Source organism: Calonectris borealis, chromosome 13 (genome assembly GCF_964195595.1).
Source record: "Calonectris borealis chromosome 13, bCalBor7.hap1.2, whole genome shotgun sequence".
NCBI lineage: Eukaryota > Metazoa > Chordata > Aves > Procellariiformes > Procellariidae > Calonectris > Calonectris borealis.
Window position 1 is genome coordinate 21,845,261 of NC_134324.1, and position 22,072 is coordinate 21,867,332.

The 22,072-nt window shown below is 43.2% G+C and overlaps 1 protein-coding gene across 5 annotated transcripts in view; it reads left to right on the forward strand.

The window, feature by feature from the left end:
• The window catches only part of ABCB7 (ATP binding cassette subfamily B member 7), a 42,214-nt gene extending 39,130 nt beyond the window's left edge, over positions 1-3,084 (forward strand). For all 5 annotated transcript variants that reach the window (XM_075162478.1, XM_075162482.1, XM_075162479.1 and 2 more), the window contains one exon: positions 2,001-3,084. In XM_075162478.1, the coding sequence (XP_075018579.1) occupies positions 2,001-2,219 (219 nt within the window). In that variant the 3' untranslated portion in view covers positions 2,220-3,084. The remainder of the gene's footprint in view (positions 1-2,000) is intronic.
• Positions 3,085-22,072: the final 18,988 nt, after the last annotated feature.

The window sequence follows — 22,072 nt, forward strand, 5'->3', positions numbered from 1 at the left end:
GAAAATATAGTGCTCTAATCTGCTGATAATAGATACTAAATTTATCTCTGCATTCATTTTTTTCCACCAGCTATTTACGTGCTTGTGATCATAGCTGTATTTAGTGACTAAAATATGCATATCTAAAAGAAAATATATTATTCGTACAGTATGTTAAATGATTTCATGGGGAGTTAGAAGAAAATCTTATGAAATGGTGACATTCATGACTATCTTTGCTATACAAATCTTAGCTTCATATGAATCTCAAAATGAAGTAGTGGAATAAATCACTCGTACTGCTCTGTGGAGTTTTTACTTGGATTTGATCTGCTTGTTTTTTCAGCTTTTGCTGAAAAATCATTTCCTAAGGTATATCCTTTATGTAACTGCATGTTAAAACATCTTGCAAATGTTTTTTAATATGTTATAAGGCAATCTGCAACTTTTTGTTTTCAATGCAAGTTTTCACAGCTTACTAAGAGTGTGTTTTGTGTTATAGTGTAACTGTTAAATTAAAAATAAAAGCACAACCTAAAACTGTAAAACAGCTAGGGTGCTCACTTTCATGAATGATGTTAGTGTAATAAAGATTGTGAATGAGTGAGGCAGCATGGTGCATCACTTTTAGTGCCCGACTGCTTCATGAGGCATCGTTGACGTTTGCTCAGCAGAAAGTTGCCTCTTGTCGTCCCAGCTTGATTGATGAGCGCTGTTACCAACCAGCTAAATAAGGCTCAATAGCAGAGATCAGACAAGATGATCTTGTGATGATCAGACAAGTTGATGTTTTGCTTAGCAATGGAAATACGGCATCACAATTTCAGCACCTTTGCCTAGGCAAATTCAGAATAATTCTGGAGTGAGTAAACAAACATTCTGTTAATGATATTGATCCTAATGCTATGAAGCTGAATAGAGAAGTTACTTTTTTGATGATTGTTCAAGAGTTATTAAAAAAAGGCCATAATTCAAAAGCCTAGTCTCTACTACAATTAACTACTTAAAGTTTTTAAATAAATTCTGCAGTTATGTTGGTCAAGTGTGTATTTGTTCAGATTCCACCAGCACGACTAGTAATAGAAGTGAACAAGACCCAATTTTTTTCACAGCATGTTCATCAGCAGCTGTCACAAGGAGGTAGATTTAATTGTAGATCAGAATTTAGAACTAATATAAAATCCATGTAGTTGTCCGTATAATGCTGTCTTTTCCCAAAAGAAAGAATAGCTGGAGAATGAATACATTATTTTAATTTGAAGTCAGTGAATGTAAATGTGTATCTCAAAGTGAAAAGATGAGTCTGTTTTTTTGAAGAGTAGTGTTGTTTCACTGTCTGCAGGATTTGAGTTCTTCTCTCCAGCTCTTCCTTCCCGTTTCCACAATGATAGTCAATAAATCATCTTTGCTCTTGGGAATAGCACAGATGAACTGAACTGCTCACTCGATTTTCGTGACAGCAATTGCAATGACACAAGTTACTGAGCACCCATCTAAAAGCACAATTTACACTAATTGTTTTTAGGATTTGATTTTAAATGTGTTTTGCCTATCTAGTACAAATCCCTCTCTGTATGCTCTTTTCTTTAGCTTCTTAGTGCAAGTGTGTTTGTTATCAAGCAAAGACAAATACATGTTTGTTTTGGTACATTCATGTGACTTTTGCGGTAGTAGTTTAACACCTTGCTCCTCATGTAGAGGTCGACATTTACTTTAAATAGCTCTTCCAGTTTAGATGGTAAAACTTTGCATGTTGGTGGGCTCTAAATTTTGTCCAGATGGACAAAAGGCATCTACGTTCCATTTATGCGAGATTGAGAACGCAGTTCCTTGTTTTCAGCTTGCAGTGTAACACACAATTCAGTGCACCACATATTCAGTCTTTCGTTGCTGTCCCAAGCTCCTTCTCATGAATAATTGCTGCAATCTATACTGTAAAGCTGTGGCCCATATGTTGGCAGCGTTTATATTCCTAAAGATCTGGTAATGTTGATTACTGACTTACTCCCCTTCTTTTACAGGGTAAAGTTGTGGAACGTGGTAGACATGCGGACCTCCTTGCAAGTCCTAACAATCTCTATTACGAAATGTGGCATACGCAGAGCAGCAAAGTACTAAATAGTCATAACAATCCAAACTGGGAAGAGAGGAATAATCAGATGTCCAAAGAGGAGGAAAGGAAGAAACTAGAAGAAGAAATTATCAATAGTGTGAAAGGCTGTGGAAACTGTTCATGCTAATTATGATCCTGGATTAATCTTCTGTAGCAGGTTAAAAATGCACAAGATCACAATGAAGTGCAGCTCTTGTTTCTACGTCAGCATTCAAAAACTTCCTGGCTTTTGCAGTTTTTGGGGTTTACAGTTTCTCAGAGGGACATAATTTCAACCAAAGGAATTCTATTTTTACATCTTTAGAAATCTTTAATATTCAATGGCATCTGCAAGAGCTGAGCTTTTTCAAAAACTTTAAACTTCTCAACTAAGAGTGTAGTTTATGGCAGTTTTTAGGCATCGGTAAATTCTCCTGGTAGTAACTTGAGGTGGATTAGTAAATTGTAAACAGATTTGTCCTTGTTTTACATTATTTCTCATCATTAATGGTTGATAAATATGTCATGTTTTAATTGTAATTGGGCTAATTTGAACTCACTTGCTAGTGAGGAAAATGCAATTTAAATTCTTCAGTGGTGTCTGGTTTAAAATGTTCTTCCTTGTAAAGAATAAGAAAAACCTCCACAAAATATTACAGGCTTCTAGTAGCAAATTAAATATTGGAATTATCCATCTCACCCTTCAAAAACACCTTTCATACTGGGCTATCAGGAAATATGTTGGTATTATTCTAAAAGAAAACTAACAGTATTTTTAAGAGCTGGCAAAATTCTGGAATTGGCAAAATATTGTGTGACTTTACAGAAAACATACAAAATGTTGTATGTAAATATGAAGAATCGTAAGTTTCCCTTAAATGAAAAAATCCGAGTTCAGGATTCTGTATCCTCAACATCTGCTGTAGTAGTCAAAGCAGAATGCAGTCACTTTTTCTATTTCGATCATGGTCTTAGGGAGCAGTTAAGATTCAATAAAGACTTCCATAAATTTCTATTATGTCATTAATGTATGAGAAAATGACCTCGATAACGCTGAAAGTGTTGCTATAATAATCTCCTCATTTCAATAGTCAGAACTTCTTCAGTGTCAAGAAACCTCAGTCTTTGCGATTTGCGGGACACTACAGGTGTATTGGGTTTGCATGGCAAGGTTTTGGTAGCGGGGGGCTACACGGGTGGCTTCTGTGAGAAGGTGCCAGAAGCTTCCCCCAGGTCCGATAGAGCCAATGCCAGCCGGCTCCAAGACGGACTCGCCGCTGGCCAAGGCTGAGCCCATCAGCGACGGTGGTAGCGCCTCTGGGATAATCTATTTAAGAAGGGGGGAAAAAACTGTGGTGGAACAGCAACTGGGAGAGAGGGGTGAGAGGAACATCTCTGCAGACACCAAGGGCAGCGAAGGAGGGGGAGGAGGTGCTCCAGGTGCCGGAGCAGAGCTTCTCCTGCAGCCCGTGGTGAAGACCATGGTGAGGCAGGCTGTCCCCCTGCAGCCATGGAGGTCCATGGTGGAGCAGATATCCACCTGCAGCCTGTGGAGGTCCATGGTGGAGCAGACATCCACCTGCAGCCCATGGAGGTCCATGGTGGAGCAGACATCCACCTGCAGCCTGTGGAGGTCCATGGTGGAGCAGATATCCACCTGCAGCCTGTGGAGGTCCATGGTGGAGCAGATATCCACCTGCAGCCCGTGGAGGTCCATGGTGGAGCAGATATCGACCTGCAGCCTGTGGAGGTCCATGGTGGAGCAGATATCCACCTGCAGCCCGTGGAGGTCCATGGTGGAGCAGATATCGACCTGCAGCCTGTGGAGGACGCCACGCTGGAGCAAGTGGATGTGCCTGAGGGAGGCCGAGACCCCGTGGAGAGCCTGCACTGGAGCAGGGGAAGAGTGTGAGGAGGAAGGAGCAGCAGAGACGTGTGATGAACTGACCGCATCCCCCATTCCCCGTCCTCCTGCGCCGCTTGGGGGGAGGAGGTAGAGAAATCGGGAGTAAGGTTGAGCCAGGGAAGAAGGGAGGGGTGGGGGGAAGGTGTTTTAAGATTTAGTTTTATTTTCTCATTACCCTACTCTGGCTTCTAATTGGCAATAAATTAAATTAACTTCCTCGAGTCGAGTCTGTTTTGCCCGTGACGGTAATTGAGTGATCTCCCTGTCCTTATCTCGACCCACGAGCCTTCCGTTGTGTTTTCTCTCCTCTGCCCAGCGGAGGAGGGGAGTGATGGAGCGGCTGGGTGGGCACCTGGCGTCCAGCCAGGGCCAACCCACCACAACAGGGCTGTATTTTTAGGCCTTATCTCTTCAGGAAGATTTACCATATCTATTTATCACGAGTTATTCTGGTATAATTCTTTGTGTGGAATTTAAAAATAAAAATCTTTCTCTTGGATGTTGAAAAAGAACTTTTTTTTTTCCTGGGGAATTATACCAGTATAATTACACTGATATAATTACGTTTGTAAATCAGGTGCAAGATTTCTCAGTGTGGGCACTAGCGAAGCACTGAATTTGGTGCTTCTGGAAATTTAGTTGCAAATAGTGTTTATTTTTTTGTGTTATACTCTCCCCTGAAACTAAATATAGTTATAAATTACTCCCTTTACTTAAAGGGAGTAAAACCTTTGCTATCTTTTCTGCTAGTCACTCATTTTCTCTCTGCTAAAATGATGGGTGAAAAAAACCAACCTGGCATCAATCTCCCGTTAAAAATTGTTTTAAAAGTATATGGAATGCAAGGACTTTTCTTTTCATCCTTGGAGTGCAGAAGCAAAGTGAAGCCTTGTTAATGCCTTGTTAATGTAGTGGCAGTTCAGAATTATTCTAGCTTACAATCTTCCTTTTATTTTCACTAGTTGTCTCCTTTTTTAGTTTCTGACAGCAGTAAGGTTGACTATAAAGGTGCAGCTATCTCTGAACTGCCAGAAACAGTTAGAAAGGTTTATTAAAAAGTCTTTTTATGAGGCATCTCCCTTTCCTGTATCGGGGCTAAAAAAAAACCCACAAAGAATGTGTCGTCCCTCCCCAATCCCTCCCCACCCCGCAAGAGCTAGTTTTTCGAATTAAAGAATTTGTCTACTGTTGCATGCAGCAGATAATGTGCAAAAGCTGCAAATAGTAATATTTCAATCCTGAAGATGCTTTTTTTCCTTTGGCACAAATATTAGAAATGTCACTGGGCTGAAAGATGGAGGAAAAGTTTTTCCCTCAATGAACAGTTTTCTGTATTGCAGGGCTTAGACATCCCAGTAGTTGCCTACAGAGAGGGCAGAAGCTGGCACTGTTTTAAGTGTCTGAAACCAAAAGCCATTTTAATGCCAGATTTGGTGGCGTTTATGAAGGCAAGTTCCAGATGAACTAGTGATTCTCCAAAGCTTCCATCCCTGGGGATGGACTTCGCAGGTCCTCTACGAGTCCTGGGCACCACAGGTTTGGAATGAGGACCATTTTCCGATGGCAACTACCAGAAACGAGCACCGCTTGATTAAATCTGTGAAGGGTTTGATACAGCTATAAGGCCGTTGCCTATCTCTGCCATCATTTGTGATGCCCATCAATGTGCTGCTGCTTTGTCCAACTTTAAGCAAACGGAATGACGGGAGGTAACTCTTAACAGAGGCATTCCCTAAAAAGAGGGGCCGGTTGTACAGCAGGATACTTCTTTTAAAGAGTTGCAGTGAGTTTCTGGAGACGGCTGAAAACTTCCAGCTCAGCATTCCTGACTTGTTTGTGGCTTTATTTGAATGAATGCTCCCCGTGCTTGTCTATCTGCTGCTTAGACACGGGTTACAAAAATATACTTTACCGTTGTAAATTTAGCAGCTACACACAAGAAATGGAGAAAAGAAGAAAAAAAGGCATCTGTACTAACGAGAGCAAAGAGGTTTTTCTCCCCCCATTACTTTCCCAAGTTAAATGCGAAAAACTTCCTATAAAAGCAGGAAACGTCACTGCGTAGCTGAAGAGCTGTACATGAGCAGGATCCTCCGCTGCCGCAGCCTCACGCAATTCTGTCAAACAGATGCAAGAACAAAGTGCCGAGTGTCAGGTTCTGCTTGTGGGCAGGCGTCTCAGGGACGCGGTAGCGATACTTGGTGATTGTCTTGTCTGCTAGAAAGTAAAACTTGGGCTCTCTTTTTTGTTTTTTGGGTTTGTTTTTTTAAATTTTATTTTTATTTTTAATTTTTATTCATATACTGTGACTCCGAAGTGTCACCATTTGAAGCAGACGTTTAAAACGCTCAATGGGAGAGTCATGGCTTTGGAGGGGCTCTCACTGTAGTGCGCTGACTCTTAAGGCAGTATGTATGGCATCTCTTTAAAAAGCCTTACAGTTTCTTACAGAAAACGGGTTTATTTTGGAGCTCTTTCACAGCCTCTGTGGATCTTGGTAATTCTGCTCTTCTGTCATCTGGAACATCACTTTTCTAAACAACAGCTTTTCATATTCTGGACTTTTAGCTGGTTGTTTTTCAAAATTCAAGTCATCTTCTACCATCATAAAATCTTTGTCTGCAATTTTAGAGTGGAAAAAGCCATTTAATTTTTTTTCCCCTTTCATTCTCTGTTTTTAAAGGAAACGTGTTTGTGAGAACTGGATGTTACAAAGGGGCTGCTTCTTGCAGCGTCATCTATTAACTGTGAACTTACAGAATTTAATTTTAATTTCCATGTAAAAACTTACTAGGCACAGGATATGAAGACACAACACAAAATTTTGGCTATTCTAACCTCCAAGTTAGAAAACTTAATTAGCGGTTGGTGGGGAGGTTGTTTTGCTTTTTACAAATGGAAATTCGTAATCCGCCACTTGGAGAAGATCCCTCAGTTTACTCTCAGCAGTTCTGTTACACGGATTAGTGGTTACCTACAGCTCTTAACACTGAGATTTTAAAGTATGTTCAAGTTTCTTTTCGGAATGGAAATGTAAAATTTGGATTGTGCAGTAAGATGGTAGATGTTCAAGAAGAACAAAAAAAGCTAGTTTAAGATCGTATTGTGTAAATATTCTGCTGGAAGACTTCCTACCCTGGCTCCTGTTGTTCATCTGTGTATAGATAATTGTTACCAAATAAAGGATTTGTCTTTGTGGCTAGAAACGGGTGTCCTGTCAAAATGGCTCTTCCAGCTTTGCAGCAATTTCCAGAGGAAAGAGCCCGTCACTGGGACGGAATCTGAACAGCTGCGATTTTAATAACAGCTCTGGGAGCACGGCTCTTCCGCTCCGCCTGGGAAGCTCTGAATTGGCCCTTTCCCTGAAAGCAATTGTTTGCAGCGCGCGGTGGTGATGGTGACAACAAGTTTTGGGGGTGGCTTAATTCCAGATACAACAAGTTTTGGGGGGTGGGTTAATTCCAGATACAACAAGTTTTTTGGGGGGGGGTTAATTGGTTAATTCCAGATATAACAAGTTTTGTGGGTTGGGTTAATTCCAGATACAACAAGTTATGGGGTGCGGGTTAATTCCAGATATACCAAGTGATGGGGGTGGGTTAACTCCAGATATACCAAGTGATGGGGGTGGGTTAACTCCAGATATACCAAGGGATGGGGTTAATTCCGGAGGGTCCGTCAGAAAGCTGAGTTCACGCAGTGCGCCTGAATTCTGTTCCCACTCAGCTTTTGTATCCCCTTAATTTTCAGTGTACGGAGCTGCAAAAACACGTGAAGAGCACTCGTGTTAGATGCATCGTGCTGATGAGAATGGAAATTCTTGTTGAAAGCTTGACTTTCTTTAAAATACTGTATTTTTATAAATGTAAACTCTTGTGAACAATAGAAGTAGATCTGTTTTAAGAATTTGCTCGAGTCCTTGACATGTCGTGTGTAATTACTGACTGGATTTCTTTTTTGTGCAGCTGTAACTCCAGTTTCTCATTATCAAATGAGAAAGCAGGAAATGTTTTTTTGTATTTACACATAATTTTGATAGTTCTTCTAATGCACTTGCACCACATTGATCTGAGCTGCAACAGCCACTGCTCCTGCTGTCACCGTCTCGAAGCAATCGTCACGGAGCTCTGCAGGGTCCTGCAAAGCGCACTGCGCGTCCGGAAGGGATGAACGTCAGGTCCTGGACCAGGCTGGGTTTTTCCACGTACGACTGGATGAACTTCCAGCTGTTGTTTCTAAAGGTTCATTTGCTGTATCTTCAAATCGCGTAACGATACTGTGCAGGAGTCAATGTTTACTGACAAAAAAGTCAGTCGTTTTTGAGGGGAAAGAGCTATAATGGGAGTACGGCTTTTTTCTTCATGTATACATGCGACTTATTAGTGCTAATCTGCGTGCATCGAGGAAACCAGTAATTACAAATCCAGCATTTCATAATCTTCACACAAACTGGGAACTATTTTGAGGTTCCCGTGCTCATTTAACATCCCATCTTGCTCAACCGACGGTTGCAGAAGTGACAACTTAGTATTCTATCGATTACCTGCTGCTGCCCAGTGAAAAATTTCCCATTAAGTTTATTTTGGTTAGTTGAGCATCTGAACAGCCTTCCCGACCTTTAGTCCTGGGCCTGCTGGAAGTTTACACTTTCGGCCTGCCCAGGGCGGGAGGTTGGATGCCGCTGGACGCTTTCTTAACTGCATGTGAAGAGTTGCTCAGGGTTCTTGGAAGGAGGCAGGGCGTTTTTCTAAAATAATAATTATCCTTTTAAAAAAGTGTTGTGAAGTGACGTGGCAGTACTGTGATGTATAGTTGTCTTACTAATGAAATGGTGATGTCATTGATGAAAAGGTGAGGGAGGTAAATTGCAGGTACCTGAGCATCCTGTAGAATGGATATTCTGGAATCCAGCTGCTTCTTGGCTTTAGTGTCTAAATCTTTTTCTCAAAAAGCAAATCCTGAAACGGTTAGTCCCTGACAAATATCATTTAAATTCCTCCTATGTGACTTTTGATGAGTTTCTGCAGATGTTGTGGCTGAACCCGGGGAAGAGACACGAGCTTCATGCAGCCTGGAAAACCAACAGGAACCTTGCGGGATCGTCCTGCAGAGGAAGGTCTCCAGGCCGAGGGTCTTCCAGCCCCCAGCTCCCTCTTGTCTCCCACCGGGACGCTGCTGGTGGCACCGAACGTAAGAAACGCCCTTCTCTACAGCGCCAGCCGCGGCCTGGGTGAAGCACTGGCCGAACGGCTGGAAGCATTGCTGTACGTTGCTATATATACGAGGGGAAGTATTGCTGCGTGTCGTCCCGTGGATACTTGAGAGCCTAAAAACCCGGTGCGGGGCATCCCGCACAAAGCGCTCGTCTAGAGGGGCGTGTGGCCAGCCCCGTTACGATCCTCTTTCCGTGAAGTACTGCCAGTTATACTGGCAAGCTGCGTGCGAGGCTAAAGGCAGCTTCCTAAAGCTTCTAGGCCTGTCCCGTGAGAGTAAATCATGATTAAGTTTCTTCGGAGTCGCTGGGCACTTGTGAAAGTCGGGCTGATGGAGCGTGGTTTGTGCGCGTAATTAAATCTGTGAATTCACAGAGCGGCTCTGCAAGTTCCCTGCAGCCGCGACGGCCGTAGTCACCCTCGTGTTGCAGTGCAGCGTCTCTCTCGGATGAGAAGTGTCAATCGTACCAAGTTGCACAGTGGATTTACTCATTTGAAAAAAAAGAGGAAAAACGCGTTTTTACTAGTGTCTTAGGGCAGAATTTAAAATGGCATCCCCGAAGTTGAAAGACTAACGTGACATCCCGGCTCCCCCACGTTTCATTCCCAGTTTCCAATGCTTTGTAGCCCTTTATAAAATTGTCAAGTAAAGCGTTTATGTCACACCAACTTAAAATGTGTCTTGTAAAGCTATCAACATTCTCCTGGAAAGGAGAGAGGGAAAAGGAGACAAGTTTTTCCCCTCCGTTCTGGAGAGGAAGAAAGAAGCTGAAACACGATGTATCAGCCCGTGCTGTGTCCTTTGAATGTGTCGTGAAGTGCTCTGCAAGCGTCGTCTGCAGATTTTGCTGGCCTTGCGCGTACACCAACAAATATCTAGAAAAGCGGAGGCTGAAAAGATGAAAAGTTTCCATTTTACGCTAGTTAGAGAAAATGGCATGTGAAGGTCTGTCTGCAATTTGGAATGAACATTTTCAGGACAGTTGATGCATGAATTACGAAATGGGCTGTGCAGCTTTTAAAAAATGGAAATACACGTTCCTGTATTTTCGCAGAGGGGTGTACAAATCTTTATTTCTTCAGTGATTTGAAAAACTTCCTGGCTTTTGAAGAACACAGATAAAAGATTGAGCTTATTTGCAATTAAAACCAGGGACTGTTTTCTGGGAAGAACAGCGTTTGCAGAATTTGTAAAAGGTGATGAGTGACGCCGCTTGTTGATCCTGTTACTTGTTACGTGATTCAGGTAATCTGGGATATTTGGCGGGTAGAAGGGAGGGGGAAGAGCACAAGGCAAAAGTATTTCAGGCTGGAGTTGTTACTTCGGCCTCGTGCAACCTTCACGTTGGTTCCTTCCGAAGCCTGCGTAAGGATGATGCTGGTAACGGGTTTTGCGTGTTTGGAGCTGGGATCGTAAGACCCGACCAACAAAATACACCAGGTCAAGTCTTACGGCAGTCCTTTAGTCTCGGCTGGGAGGAAGCTCGAAGGAACAGCTCATCAAATGTTAGCAAGTTAAGCAAAACAACTAAAATGCTAAGTGGTGATACACTACCGCTAACTTGGGGAAGCCGGTGTGCGGAGGAGATGAACGTCCGGTGCATTCGGCCAGCTCTCCCCCAGGCTGCGTGGTAGCCATCGCAAATACCCGTAGCATTAACCAGGGGAAGATTTTTGGCAGACTTTAGACTTTTTATGGTTGAATCCAGACTTCTGTGGATGTATAAAGCGCATGTACATACCTGAGAATTGTTTAAAGTGGAGACTGGGAGGAATTTGAAAAGATCGGTAACCTGAAAAATGGTATCATGGAACACCTGAAGTTTATCTTGGAGGCTGTGGAGGGAATCAATTACTGTTTCGTGGTGTGCGATGTGCGTAGACCATAGAGTGACTATAACCGATGTTACTGAAAATGTCATTTGCCTGAGCAAACAGTGCTTCCTAAGTTTCTAGGGTAAAAATAAATTCATGACCTTAAGCTGTACGATGCAGTGACTTTTTTCTTTTTTACAACATTTTACAGTATTTAAATATAAATGTCAGAGGAAGAGAAATTCAGAGGGGTGAACTGGGGTTAGCGGGGAAAGGAAGATTTTCTATATTCAACCCCTTAACTGCAGCCTTTGAATGCTGACCTTGGCCTCGCATACGGCGGCTGCTTGCAGGAGTTTTCCTTGCAGCTTTGCATGCAAGCTCATCCCTTCTCCTTAGACATTACCTTACGTGGCTCTGTTGCCTCTTCTTCCTCCCCTCTCCCCATATCTGGGCTGTAATTCTCCTGTAATTCTCCCTAAAATATTTCCTGCCTATAAACTCGAGGAAACGGCAGCAGCCTCTGTCTCAGGGCTGGGCTCCATGGAGGAGTGCTGCCGCTCAGAGGACCTCGTGGGGTGACCTCGGGGTGGGACGCTGCACGAGGAAGGCCCTTGTGCTACCTTTGGAGCTCTCGTTAGCGGCCGTCTTGCGGGGAGAGGTTTGCTTTATGAAATGCTGCTCGGGGAGCTCTGCCACAGCATCTGCTTCTTCCAGTTCGGGCAGGCAAGTAGCCTGAAATACGAGGAAGCTGGTAACAACAGCCTCCTCCGTGCTGTCTTTTGTCCACCGTGGCTTATGCGTTATTCGGGTTGTACAGGCATCTAATGTTCAGGAGCATCCCTGTGTGTGACCACGTTACGTAGCAGCGCTTCCAAAACGGCCAGAGCCAGCTTTGCAGAGCGGGGTACGCGCACAACCCTCGCAGTGTGGAAAGGATGCTTTTGAATGTCACGTCCACTGAAAATTAGGGTTGAGCAGAACCCTGTGTTTCTGCTTAGTGCTGCTGCAAAGAGCATACCTGTCTGTCGAAATGTGTGTTTGGCTGCGGTGCCGCTGCAATACGTGGAGGCAATTGAACTCAGTCCCCATTAGCCATAGGCTTTCTTACCAGTCCCCTGGAATTTTTGGTGTTAGAAATCTCCAGCTGGCCACGGAAACCTTCCTTCACCAAATGTAGAACCGCATGGCTAAAATTTTACCTCCCGAATCTCAGCGTGGGCAAGATTTAGCTGTCACCAAACGAGAGGTTTCCCGTACGTGCTAGCAGCGCGCAGAACGTCAGGATGGGTTTTTTTAAAAGCGGTTGTTGCCGTTGCCTGAGCTATGCTCCCAGCAAAATTGGTGGTTGGAATTTCCATCAGGTATTAGAGTCTCAAGTCACAAAATATTCTGTACCAAAAAGTATCTGTAAGTTGTTTCTAAGACATCCTTTGTGCATTTTGTGTCATGGGTTTGTACATTAGTCACCGTAATTGTCAGACTTGGCTGGATGCTTCCACGATGTAACGGCTCTCCGCCACAATCTGAAAGTGTTTACCCCACCACAGCCTGTAACACGTGTGTAACACGTGTGTAAACGTGTGGCCTCGTGTTCAACACGCACTGGAGTGGCGTGTTTAAAACACTTCATATCTTCTGGTAGGAGATGCCTATGTAGTTCACAAGTAACACTCTCCACTCCTAATACAAATAGGATAGGAGCAGCTGACAGCAAGTCAAATGCAACTAACACTTGTGAAAACAAAAGGGAAATACAGAAAACCACTTTTCAATATATGATTGACTCCAGAAGCTCACAAAAAGTGTTTTCTATTGATTATTTTGTGGGTTTTGTTTTATTTTAAGGCCCAAAACTTTCTAGCTGTTGTTTAGTCTAGTGGAAGGTAGTCAAGTTCTAACAAATAAATGTCCAAGTCATTCTAATAGGCGTCTGGAAAAGCAAATCCCACAAAGGGCTATGTTTTTAGACTCGGATATTAAAGTCTCTGTGGAAATCCATTCAGTGGGAATATAAGCTCATGCCTGATGGCAGTCTCTGATTTAGACCAAAGCTGCTTTACTGACATTTGAGCTGTCCTATGGAGATCCTGTTCTAACAGAAAACTGTACAGACTTTCACAGACCTTAATTTCCACTGAATACATCTCTTAAGTACTTTGCTCAAAGGAATGTTAAGCTCTTTTACTAAATCTGCAAATTATAGCTATTTGACAACTTTGAGTTTACAGTCTGACAGCTCACGTCATCAGTCGGAACGTGATGAGCAGAGTAAGAGGCTGCATTGCTTGCTGGTGGCTTACAGGAATCTTGTAATAACAATCATCTAGAAAATGTTGGAAAGCTGTGACAATCTGGAAACTGCTTGTGACATCTGTTAAACACGCTTGTTTTTATTCCTGTTTGACTGTAGTGAGATGCGAGTGGTATTTCATGGAAATGGAGTGGTTGTGTTCCAAAGCGGGAGCCAAAAGTCTTCCTCAAGGACCCATGTTGTCATTCAGGTGGATTTCTATATATGACAACGAGACATTCTTAACGCCTGAGCCAGATTAAAAAGAAGTTACTCAACAGATTATTTTTCTCTGACTGCAGGAGATAATGAAGTGAAAATGGTTAGCCTATGAACTTTGCAGGGAACAGAAGAGTAGATGAGAGGAACCTCATGAAGTCCTTGCTGTTGAGTGCTTTGACGTGACCAGTGCTGTCTCACGGGAAGTGAACACAGACTAATGGCTCAAAGCAACTCCGCGACAATTTAAAATGAAATGGGCAGTGTTAGAAGAGATGTAAACTCACAGGTGGACGTATGTCATCTAAGTGTAGAAGGCCTCGAACGTGCAAGATGCGTAAGTGTGACCAATCAAGTAGAAGAGCTGTGTCTGTCTCCAAGAAAAGATTCCTTGCTAGATTAGTTTGTTATGCCCTGTGGCTGAAGTATGTGGTTCCTCGCAGTGGAACAAAGTTTCCTCCATGATATATTTTGTAGGCAACATCTACTTGTTTTAATACACACTTGTCCTAAAGTCCTCGTCGCTGCACCTGCTTTAAGACCGGTTAGAATGGCTGCACAGAAACTGAAGAAAACATCGGTTCACCAGGTAGCGGCAATGCAGCCAACTAAATTCAGCCAGTGCTCTTCTTCAAAATAGGTGCAAACAAGAACACGGCCATAGAAAAAAATGTACTTGCCGAACCGCCCAACTGTTGCCAACACAGTTTTTGAGTCACAGATTATTCAACGGAGGTGGGCAACAGCTATGAGTATGGTAACAAATACGTGAAGGGAAGCCCTTGGCACTGTCTAAGCCGCCTCTTGTTATTCAGGCAGATGTTTATCTAGAACTGAAGAAAAGCTGTGGCTGACTAATGTGTGTCTTCACCCATTGACTAGCTATCCATAAACAGCGGAAATGAACTAATAATTTAAAAACCCCAAATCCACCTAGGTGATAAAATTTAATTTTCCATTCTTTCCAAGAGCTTCTCCAGCAATTTGTGGTTCTTTCCAAGGGCTCCGCACCTTCTCACCAGCCTTGGGTCAGAATGGGACAGAGCATCTCTGATCCTCCTGGTGAGTCACCTTGAAGTGACTTGAAGCTTCTCCCCAGTGCAGACTGGGACGTGATCTTTGTGGATCAGTCTGCAGCACACTGCACTGTTTGATGTGGTGGTCTGTTTCTGAAAGTGTCAAAAATACCACGGTTCTGTAAGGATTAGCTGAAACATCTTGGAATGGTTCTAGAGTGGAGCCCAAGGTGCTGCCAAGGTACAAGAAAAATATAATCCAGCTAGGACTAGTTAGGGAAAAGTTTGATGTGAGCAGGGTGTGGTTACCTAAACCCTGGTGTTTTCATCAGCCGAAAACGGAATGTTGTATGCCCGGGAAGCGCGTAGGTGAATCTTTTCAACGTGACTGAACCTTTCTGTGAGAGTTGCCTCAAGTGCAGAGTCAACATCTGCAGTCAGGCTCTCCGGTCATAGCATCTTGACACCGTCTTTTTCAAGAGAAGCAGCAACAATGTAAGAAAATGATCACACAACTGAAAATTATATATTTGTCCTATAAAGAAGATCTCTAAAACCTTCCAAATGTCTAGACTTCAGTCTAGATTAATGTCTGTGGATGTCAAAATCTTGGGACTGTCATCACAAAAGACACTATAAAAAGGTTGGAAATTGGGACCTTGCTGTAAGTCCTATAGATAATTGCCTGGCTCCTTTATGCCGTGTGAGGTAAGGTTACTTCACACAGGCAGTGCAATTACCTACTATACAAATGGAAAATGAAATTGCAACTTCGTGTGCGATTGTCAAGAAGACACCCAAACTACAGGCTATCTAAGCAGAACTGCTGCCCTCTTCTTTGGAAGAAAAGCTTGCATTATTCTCTCTGGAAACAATAGATTTGAAGACGTTAATCTTTTTAAATGTGGCCTTTCAAGGTGTCCTGTGAAAGATGATGATCTACTAAGTGTTTACACTGGTTTCTGCAGCTTTCAATCTAACGGATAGAGAAATCTCATCACCTGAGACCTCCTAGGGCTTTAGCGTGAAGCTAAAATTCAGGCTGAGTTTAAACAGAGACCAAGCTGACAGCAGGTACAGGGCTTAAGTACAGGTTATGTGATGCATTGGAGAATGAATTGAATGGTCCTACGCTGTTAGGGTGGACTAATAACCGAGCGAGTGTTTTTCCCCTTTTTGACTGTTCTTATTCGAATTAGGGGCAAGAAGGAAGAAAAGTAAGCCTGCCAGCGCTATGTTCCCCGGAGGGGGAGCGTATAGGTTATAGCGGAGACAGAGGAGGAGGCCTTTCCTGTTGCAGTCTGAGGCAAAGGAACAGGCTGTCTGTCAACACGTCTTCTGGAAAGTAAAAAAAAATGAAAGTCACTGAGAGATTATGAATTACGAATTTAAAAAAGCCGTGGTTGTAATCACTCAGCATAAAAAATATGTCCTTTAATTTTAACTTTAGTCTTAGTTTTGGGGAAGATGATGAGGGGTGCAGGAAGTACATTTAATCGGTACTTAGTCGTGTTTCTTTGTGGTTTTGAAAGTAAACATTTTGCCTTAAGAAAGAAGCTAAATTGGTTTGCACAGGTGTAAAGCTTTCCTTTTATTAATATTTAAATAAATCGGGGACTGTCACTGAACTGCAGTTTAGTGTTTTTTTAATCAATCTTTGTTGGATTGGAAAGCATTTATTCTGCTAGGAGGCTATAAAAAAAAGATTGATCCTTAAAATAAGTTAATAAAAATCTCTTGTGAAAATGCTGAAACTAAGTGGAATGTTTCCAGAAAAATCAAGCATTATTATGATTTTTTTAAAATGCGTGTAAAATAATCCTGTCTTCCAAAAAGATGCTTGAAGTTGTTTAGATAGAGTTGGCATCTGCCAGAGTAGAGTCACACATAAGATAACATGATTGACCATTTTTGGCATAGGATGGTCTAAATTGGCTCATCTGTTGGCTGTCAGTCTCTTCTGAATTAGATCCAACTCTTTGTAGGCACGTTTCCATCTGGTTAAGTTTAGGACTCAAGCTGTTTATATATTTAAAAAAAAAAAGTATTTTGTACCAATAACAGTTTCTGGAAAAAGGTTTTTTGCTTATGTTCCTAATGCATTTCGAAACTATTTGGTTTTCTTTACTTCTAAAGAGTGAAAGAAGATGTGCCCATGTATTATGTTAAGACCCTTGAAACACGCAAATAAAATGGAAAGAATTTACAATTTTTATACATACATATTTAAATATATGTATATATGCATGCATATAATTCTATAACATGCTATTCTTCTAAATTGGAAAACCAGATTTTAAGTCTGCTAATATTTTAACTATGTGCATTAGGAAAGTAGGATGAATACATGCTGTTACATTTGCATTGAGTCTTTCTAAGATTGGCCTTTGCAGTATTTTTATTCTGAATATTAGCCATCTGGCACTGTGTGCTGCAGTATTTAGTGCCACAAATAATAATGAAAAATATGGTAATATCTCATGATACTTTAACGTAAAAATATAAGACAGAGGGTATAAAGCTTTGGGCGTATCATCTTAAAGCTGCCAAAGCATGTTGTTCCCTCTGCCCTTGTTTTCCATAAAGGATTCTTTGACTGGAGACAGCAGTGGTAACAGGAAAGTCCTTGGTTAATGCACATTAATGAAACTGCATTTCTTGTAGGTAATGAACTACAGTCCTGAAGAAAAACGGGCAGGAAAAACTCCAAGATTTATACCTTTCTGTTCAGGTAGATGTGGGCACATCCACGACACATGAGAAAAAGGTATTTGACTTCAGATATACCGGAGAGGGCTCTGTTTTTTCCACATCCATCAAGCCTCGTAGAAATACTTGAACTTTAAACAAAATAGCCTTTTCCTTCTGTCTCCCCACATCAAAATATGATGACGAGACTGTTGCATATTCAGCAAAACTGTTGTTCTCGCTGTAGTTAAGTTGCATAATTAGATGGGGCTTAAAAGAAATAAGAGCTAAACTTTAGTGATTCTGTAGGCTGATGCAGAGGTGAATTGCAAGCTAACTCCTAGAACTTACCAAGCTTTCAGTGCTTCAGGAGACTAGTTCAAGGATGTTTAGGTTCAAAGGAAGCGAGCATTTTCATAAACATTCATTTTAGAGAACGCTTTTGCTGGGAAGATGAATTTACCTTTACGTATTTCTCTAAGGTTGGATTGATTGTTGAGGATTGGCCAAGCAGCAATTGGGATGGCAAGTCCTCTGCGGCCATGTTACATTGCTGCCCCTCTGCATTAAAAACAACCATCGTCTCTGCTCTCTGTAACCTCCGTTCACTCCCGTGCGTCCTCTATACTTGAAGCCAGAGCGTAAAGCGTAAGGTGCCTCCAGGCACAAGGAGCTTAATGTTTCCTAAAGAAATGAAATAATTAACACTACAGGTCACAACTCCATCAGCAATAAACAGGACTTAACTTCCTTCTGTTTTCGTGCAGCCTGCCCCAAACAGAGACAACAGCATGACATGAAAGATGGCAACGCTAAACAAATTTTGGGTTTCCACCTGTTAACAGAGAGTCCTCACCAGCTCCTCTGACTCTGCCATCTTCATCCAGGAGTTTTAGATGCCAGCCAGCTTGGCCAAAGCAGCAACTAGCTTTGGACCACAGGATATCCAGAAACATCTACTGCATCTCTGCAGTTCTTTAGTCTAGTGCACGTAGCAGAGGCGTCCAACCTCATCGGAGTCACTAAGTTTACTGCCCGTGAGTAGATCAAATACATAATGAATCCACAGCAGGTCTGATTTTTTCCAGGCATGTGCTGGACCAAGGATCAATGCCTGAGCAGCAAATCAGGTGTGCACAGGCTGCGTGGGGCTCACTGCACACATGCCGAAATTCTGTGCAGAAATGCAGGAGCCGTCAACCACAGGAGTCAGCACCATCTCTCCGTTCTATTTCATATTCATCCCTCTGACCGTGTCCCCTCCGCGGGCTAAAGGAGGTAGGAATGCAGGAGGGGCTCTGGGACCCTGACGGTGTTTGGCATTGGGGGTTTCAGCTGGGGGGCTACCAAGAGCCAAACGGCTCAGCAGCTCTGGTTGTGCTGTCTCAGAAGCTGTCGTTCAGCATATCGGTCCCTCTTTCCTTCGTCTCAGCTTTCTACTTTGACACATCCTGATCCTTTTGCCTTCTCCAGGTTCTCTTCTAACCTGTGCTCTGGCTTACTGCAAATACACCAGACCATTCTTGAGCCTTTTTTGTTATTGCTGGTTGTTTTTCTTTTTTTTTCTCTTCCCCCCCCCCCCCCCAATACAGTAGCCTCCCCTGAAGTGGCCAAGGTTGTTAGTCCTGCCAAGGAAATGAGAGAACACAGAGCCTTCTGTCCGCAGAGCATTCGTCTTGGCCAAGGCACAAATGTAAGCTTTTATTTCCCCCTGTTCAGAAGCCACCAATAATGAGGTGGCTTGGCCGTGGAAACCTGGTAAGACAAATGCACAGTTTAAACAAAGGTTTACAATTTGAAGTTGAAATGTTGGAAGGAAGGTGGGGGGACATGGAGAAATAGCTATGGACTAATTTGGGGGATCAGAGCCTATTAGCAGCACAGTTTTAATGTTTGGGGCCACGGGAGCCTCAGAAGCTATTAACCTACTGGAACTTTCTGACTAGAACAAGGAGTGTTTTTAGCCTTGTGAAGGAGTTGCAAGGGAGGGTTGGGTTTTTTTGGGTGGAGGGGGTTGACCGGTGGAGCAAGGCGCATATCAAGGAAATATGCCTGGAAAACTAATCTGGGACCCTCCTCACCTTCCTTCCTTCTACAGCTCTGTCAGGCACATTGGAAATTTGTCTCGCCCAGAGAGGTCACCAACAGCCTTGAGTTTCTACTGAGTGTTTCTGAAACATCACCCGTCAGGGCAAAGAGAGATGTGGACTAAATAGCAGCACTGTTTCTCCAGCTCCTCTGAGACAGCACGCTGGAAGGGGGATGCAAAAAGACAGGAGTGTGGAGGGGGTCTTTCTGCAGCCAGTGGGGTTCATAATGAACAACTGCTTCGGGCAGGGTTTTGATGTTTTTTTGACAAAGCTCTAAGGCTTGCCAGGTGAGACAGACAGGAAAGGAGAAATTCAGTGTGTGGCAGTTCATGATTCCAGCTTTGTTTCTTCTTCAGGAATTGCTTCAGCCTCAGTAAGAATGAACGGCTGTTTGCAGGCTCAGCAGTATTGCCCACAGCATACAGTCAGTTTTGAATCGCACATCAGGACCTCGGAAGGAAGGAAGGAGATAGGGTGAGTCCCCCACCCACCTGAATCAAAGCCCCCCTCCCGCATGGAGTGCCTCCTGCTCTGCCAGTGGTCTACATCACACTCTTCTTGGTCAGAAGTTGGTCCTGAAAGTCTGACGGAGTGGGAGGAAGAAATCCTCTCCAGCTCTTTGTGGTAGGGCGGGATAGGAGGGTGATGTCTCCTGTTATCCTGCTGCCTTTTGCTCTGGTTTTTTTAAATTTCATAACATCTGGGCAGCTTTCTGCTTGAACCATGGTTTTCCAGGCTTATCCAAGAGCGCGGGATTTGAGATCTTTGAAAAACACATTCGTGTCGTACTTGTGCCACAGGCAAACCAGAATCCTCCTGTGAACCTCTGCCTTCTCTCTGGTCCTGTTTAGCAGAGGGGCTGCGTATGGCAGGAATTAATCAGGCCATGCAAAATGAAGGATTTAACCCTTATTGTGTATGCCTTAGTGAGGCTCCCATGTGCCCGGAGAAGCAGGCATCAGGAAAAGAAGGAATGATCCGGAAATAGGCGCTTGGAGAACTGGAAACCACCGTGGCATTGGCCTATTGCCATAATCCAGGTTCTGCTATTTCAGGCTCTGACTCCCGCTTCCTAGACAAACAAGCAAGCGTAGGCTCCCGGCATGTATATGTGTCTGGGCACACGGATTTCGCGTGAAGACAGCTGGGAGGATGGGACAGATGTAAATGTCTGATCTGCTCCATCTTACAGGTTGTAGTGGATGATTACGATGCACGTTGCAGCTGCGCTGCATTGGGGAGGTCAGGAGAGCAGCGGGGGTGTGTGGCAGGGCAGAGCGAGGCGCTGGCTGGCATCACAATCGCTCCTCGCTCAGGGTTTTGTTGATCTCTTCCTGCCAAAAGGAGTTTTCTTAGCACCTTGTTCTCGCACCTGTGAGTCTCTTTATTTGACAGTCTGGAAAGTTAATACCCAGCCAAGGTGGGTAGTGCACTTCCATCATGTCAGTCCACTTTTTACAGCTGTTTGTGGCAGTACATAAAAAGATCACAGTGCACAGACTGTTAATTTTTAAGGTTGCCCAAGACGCCGTGCAGAATTTTATGCCGCCGATTGATTAGTATTGTGGTATTTCTGTAATTTAAGTACCTTAAATGAGTAGCGTGTGGATAAGTGAAAGTAAAGGCATTATATTGTATCACAGCTACAAGGATAATCTTTGAGCTTTATGTTTGTGTTCTAAAAGACAGCATTTAAATAAATACTTGGGTTGTCGTCTTCTAAACTGGATCCAGGTGCAATGCCTATTTAATTGAACGTATCTTTTCATCTCCACCACCACTCTCCCCACACTTACATCTAATCTTATCTATGTGATTATGTTCTGCTGATTGCTGTAGTTGCCAGCCTCCCTGCACACCGCTGCCGTCTCCTTTCCAAAGACATCAGGAGGAGTTGGGTAGTTCTGACAAACTTGGTGTCCCAGTGCTTCTAGTCACGCGCTTCCCGCTCGCTGCGGGGTGCGGCGAGGTGCCTTAGCAGAGGAGCTGCCGGATTTGCTCGTGTGCCTTTGGCGGCACTTTTGAAGGCAATAGCCTGTATGTGCATGTGCTGATGGCAGTGACTGAGGGCAAAACCTCCCCCGAGTTCATGAAATTTTGAAAGCAGTTAATGAGCGCCATCCGAATGTATGTTTATTTTACTGAGCACTGCCGTTGCGCTGTTGCTGTCTCACCTGACCCTGATTAATTACTCATATTACCTGAATCTTTCTGTCAAGAAAATAATTAGGGGGTGTACGAAATTAAATGCAGTATTACGGTAGAGATTACAAATGTGCAAAGGTATAGGGACAGAATTGCGTGATTTCCGCAGCAACGTGGTGATGCTGGAGAGGAAAACCGTAACAGGATAGGACTGGGAGGTGCTACCGCTATGCCAATGACTCGCTCTGTGGCCTTAGTCAAATCGCTTACTGCTCGCTTCTGTTTCTACAGCAGGGCGTAACACTTCACGTGCCCTGCTGCAGTGGGAATGAATTTGCGTGGGATGTATAGCATATCCTGGCTACCACTATTAATGAAGAACAAATGAGATTAGTTGCTTATTTTGCAGTACTGAAAGCTGATGCGTAAAGTGTTCCGAATTCAGAGAGCATTACATATGTTGCTATATGCTATTCCTGTTTTATTACTGCATATACACATGGGGCTGTCCAATGCCGTGAGAACAAGGACTAAAGTGCTCGATATTTTAAAATTTTAGTCACAGTATTACCTAATCAACTTTTTAGACTGTGTGCGCTGTGTTATCTAGGATGAA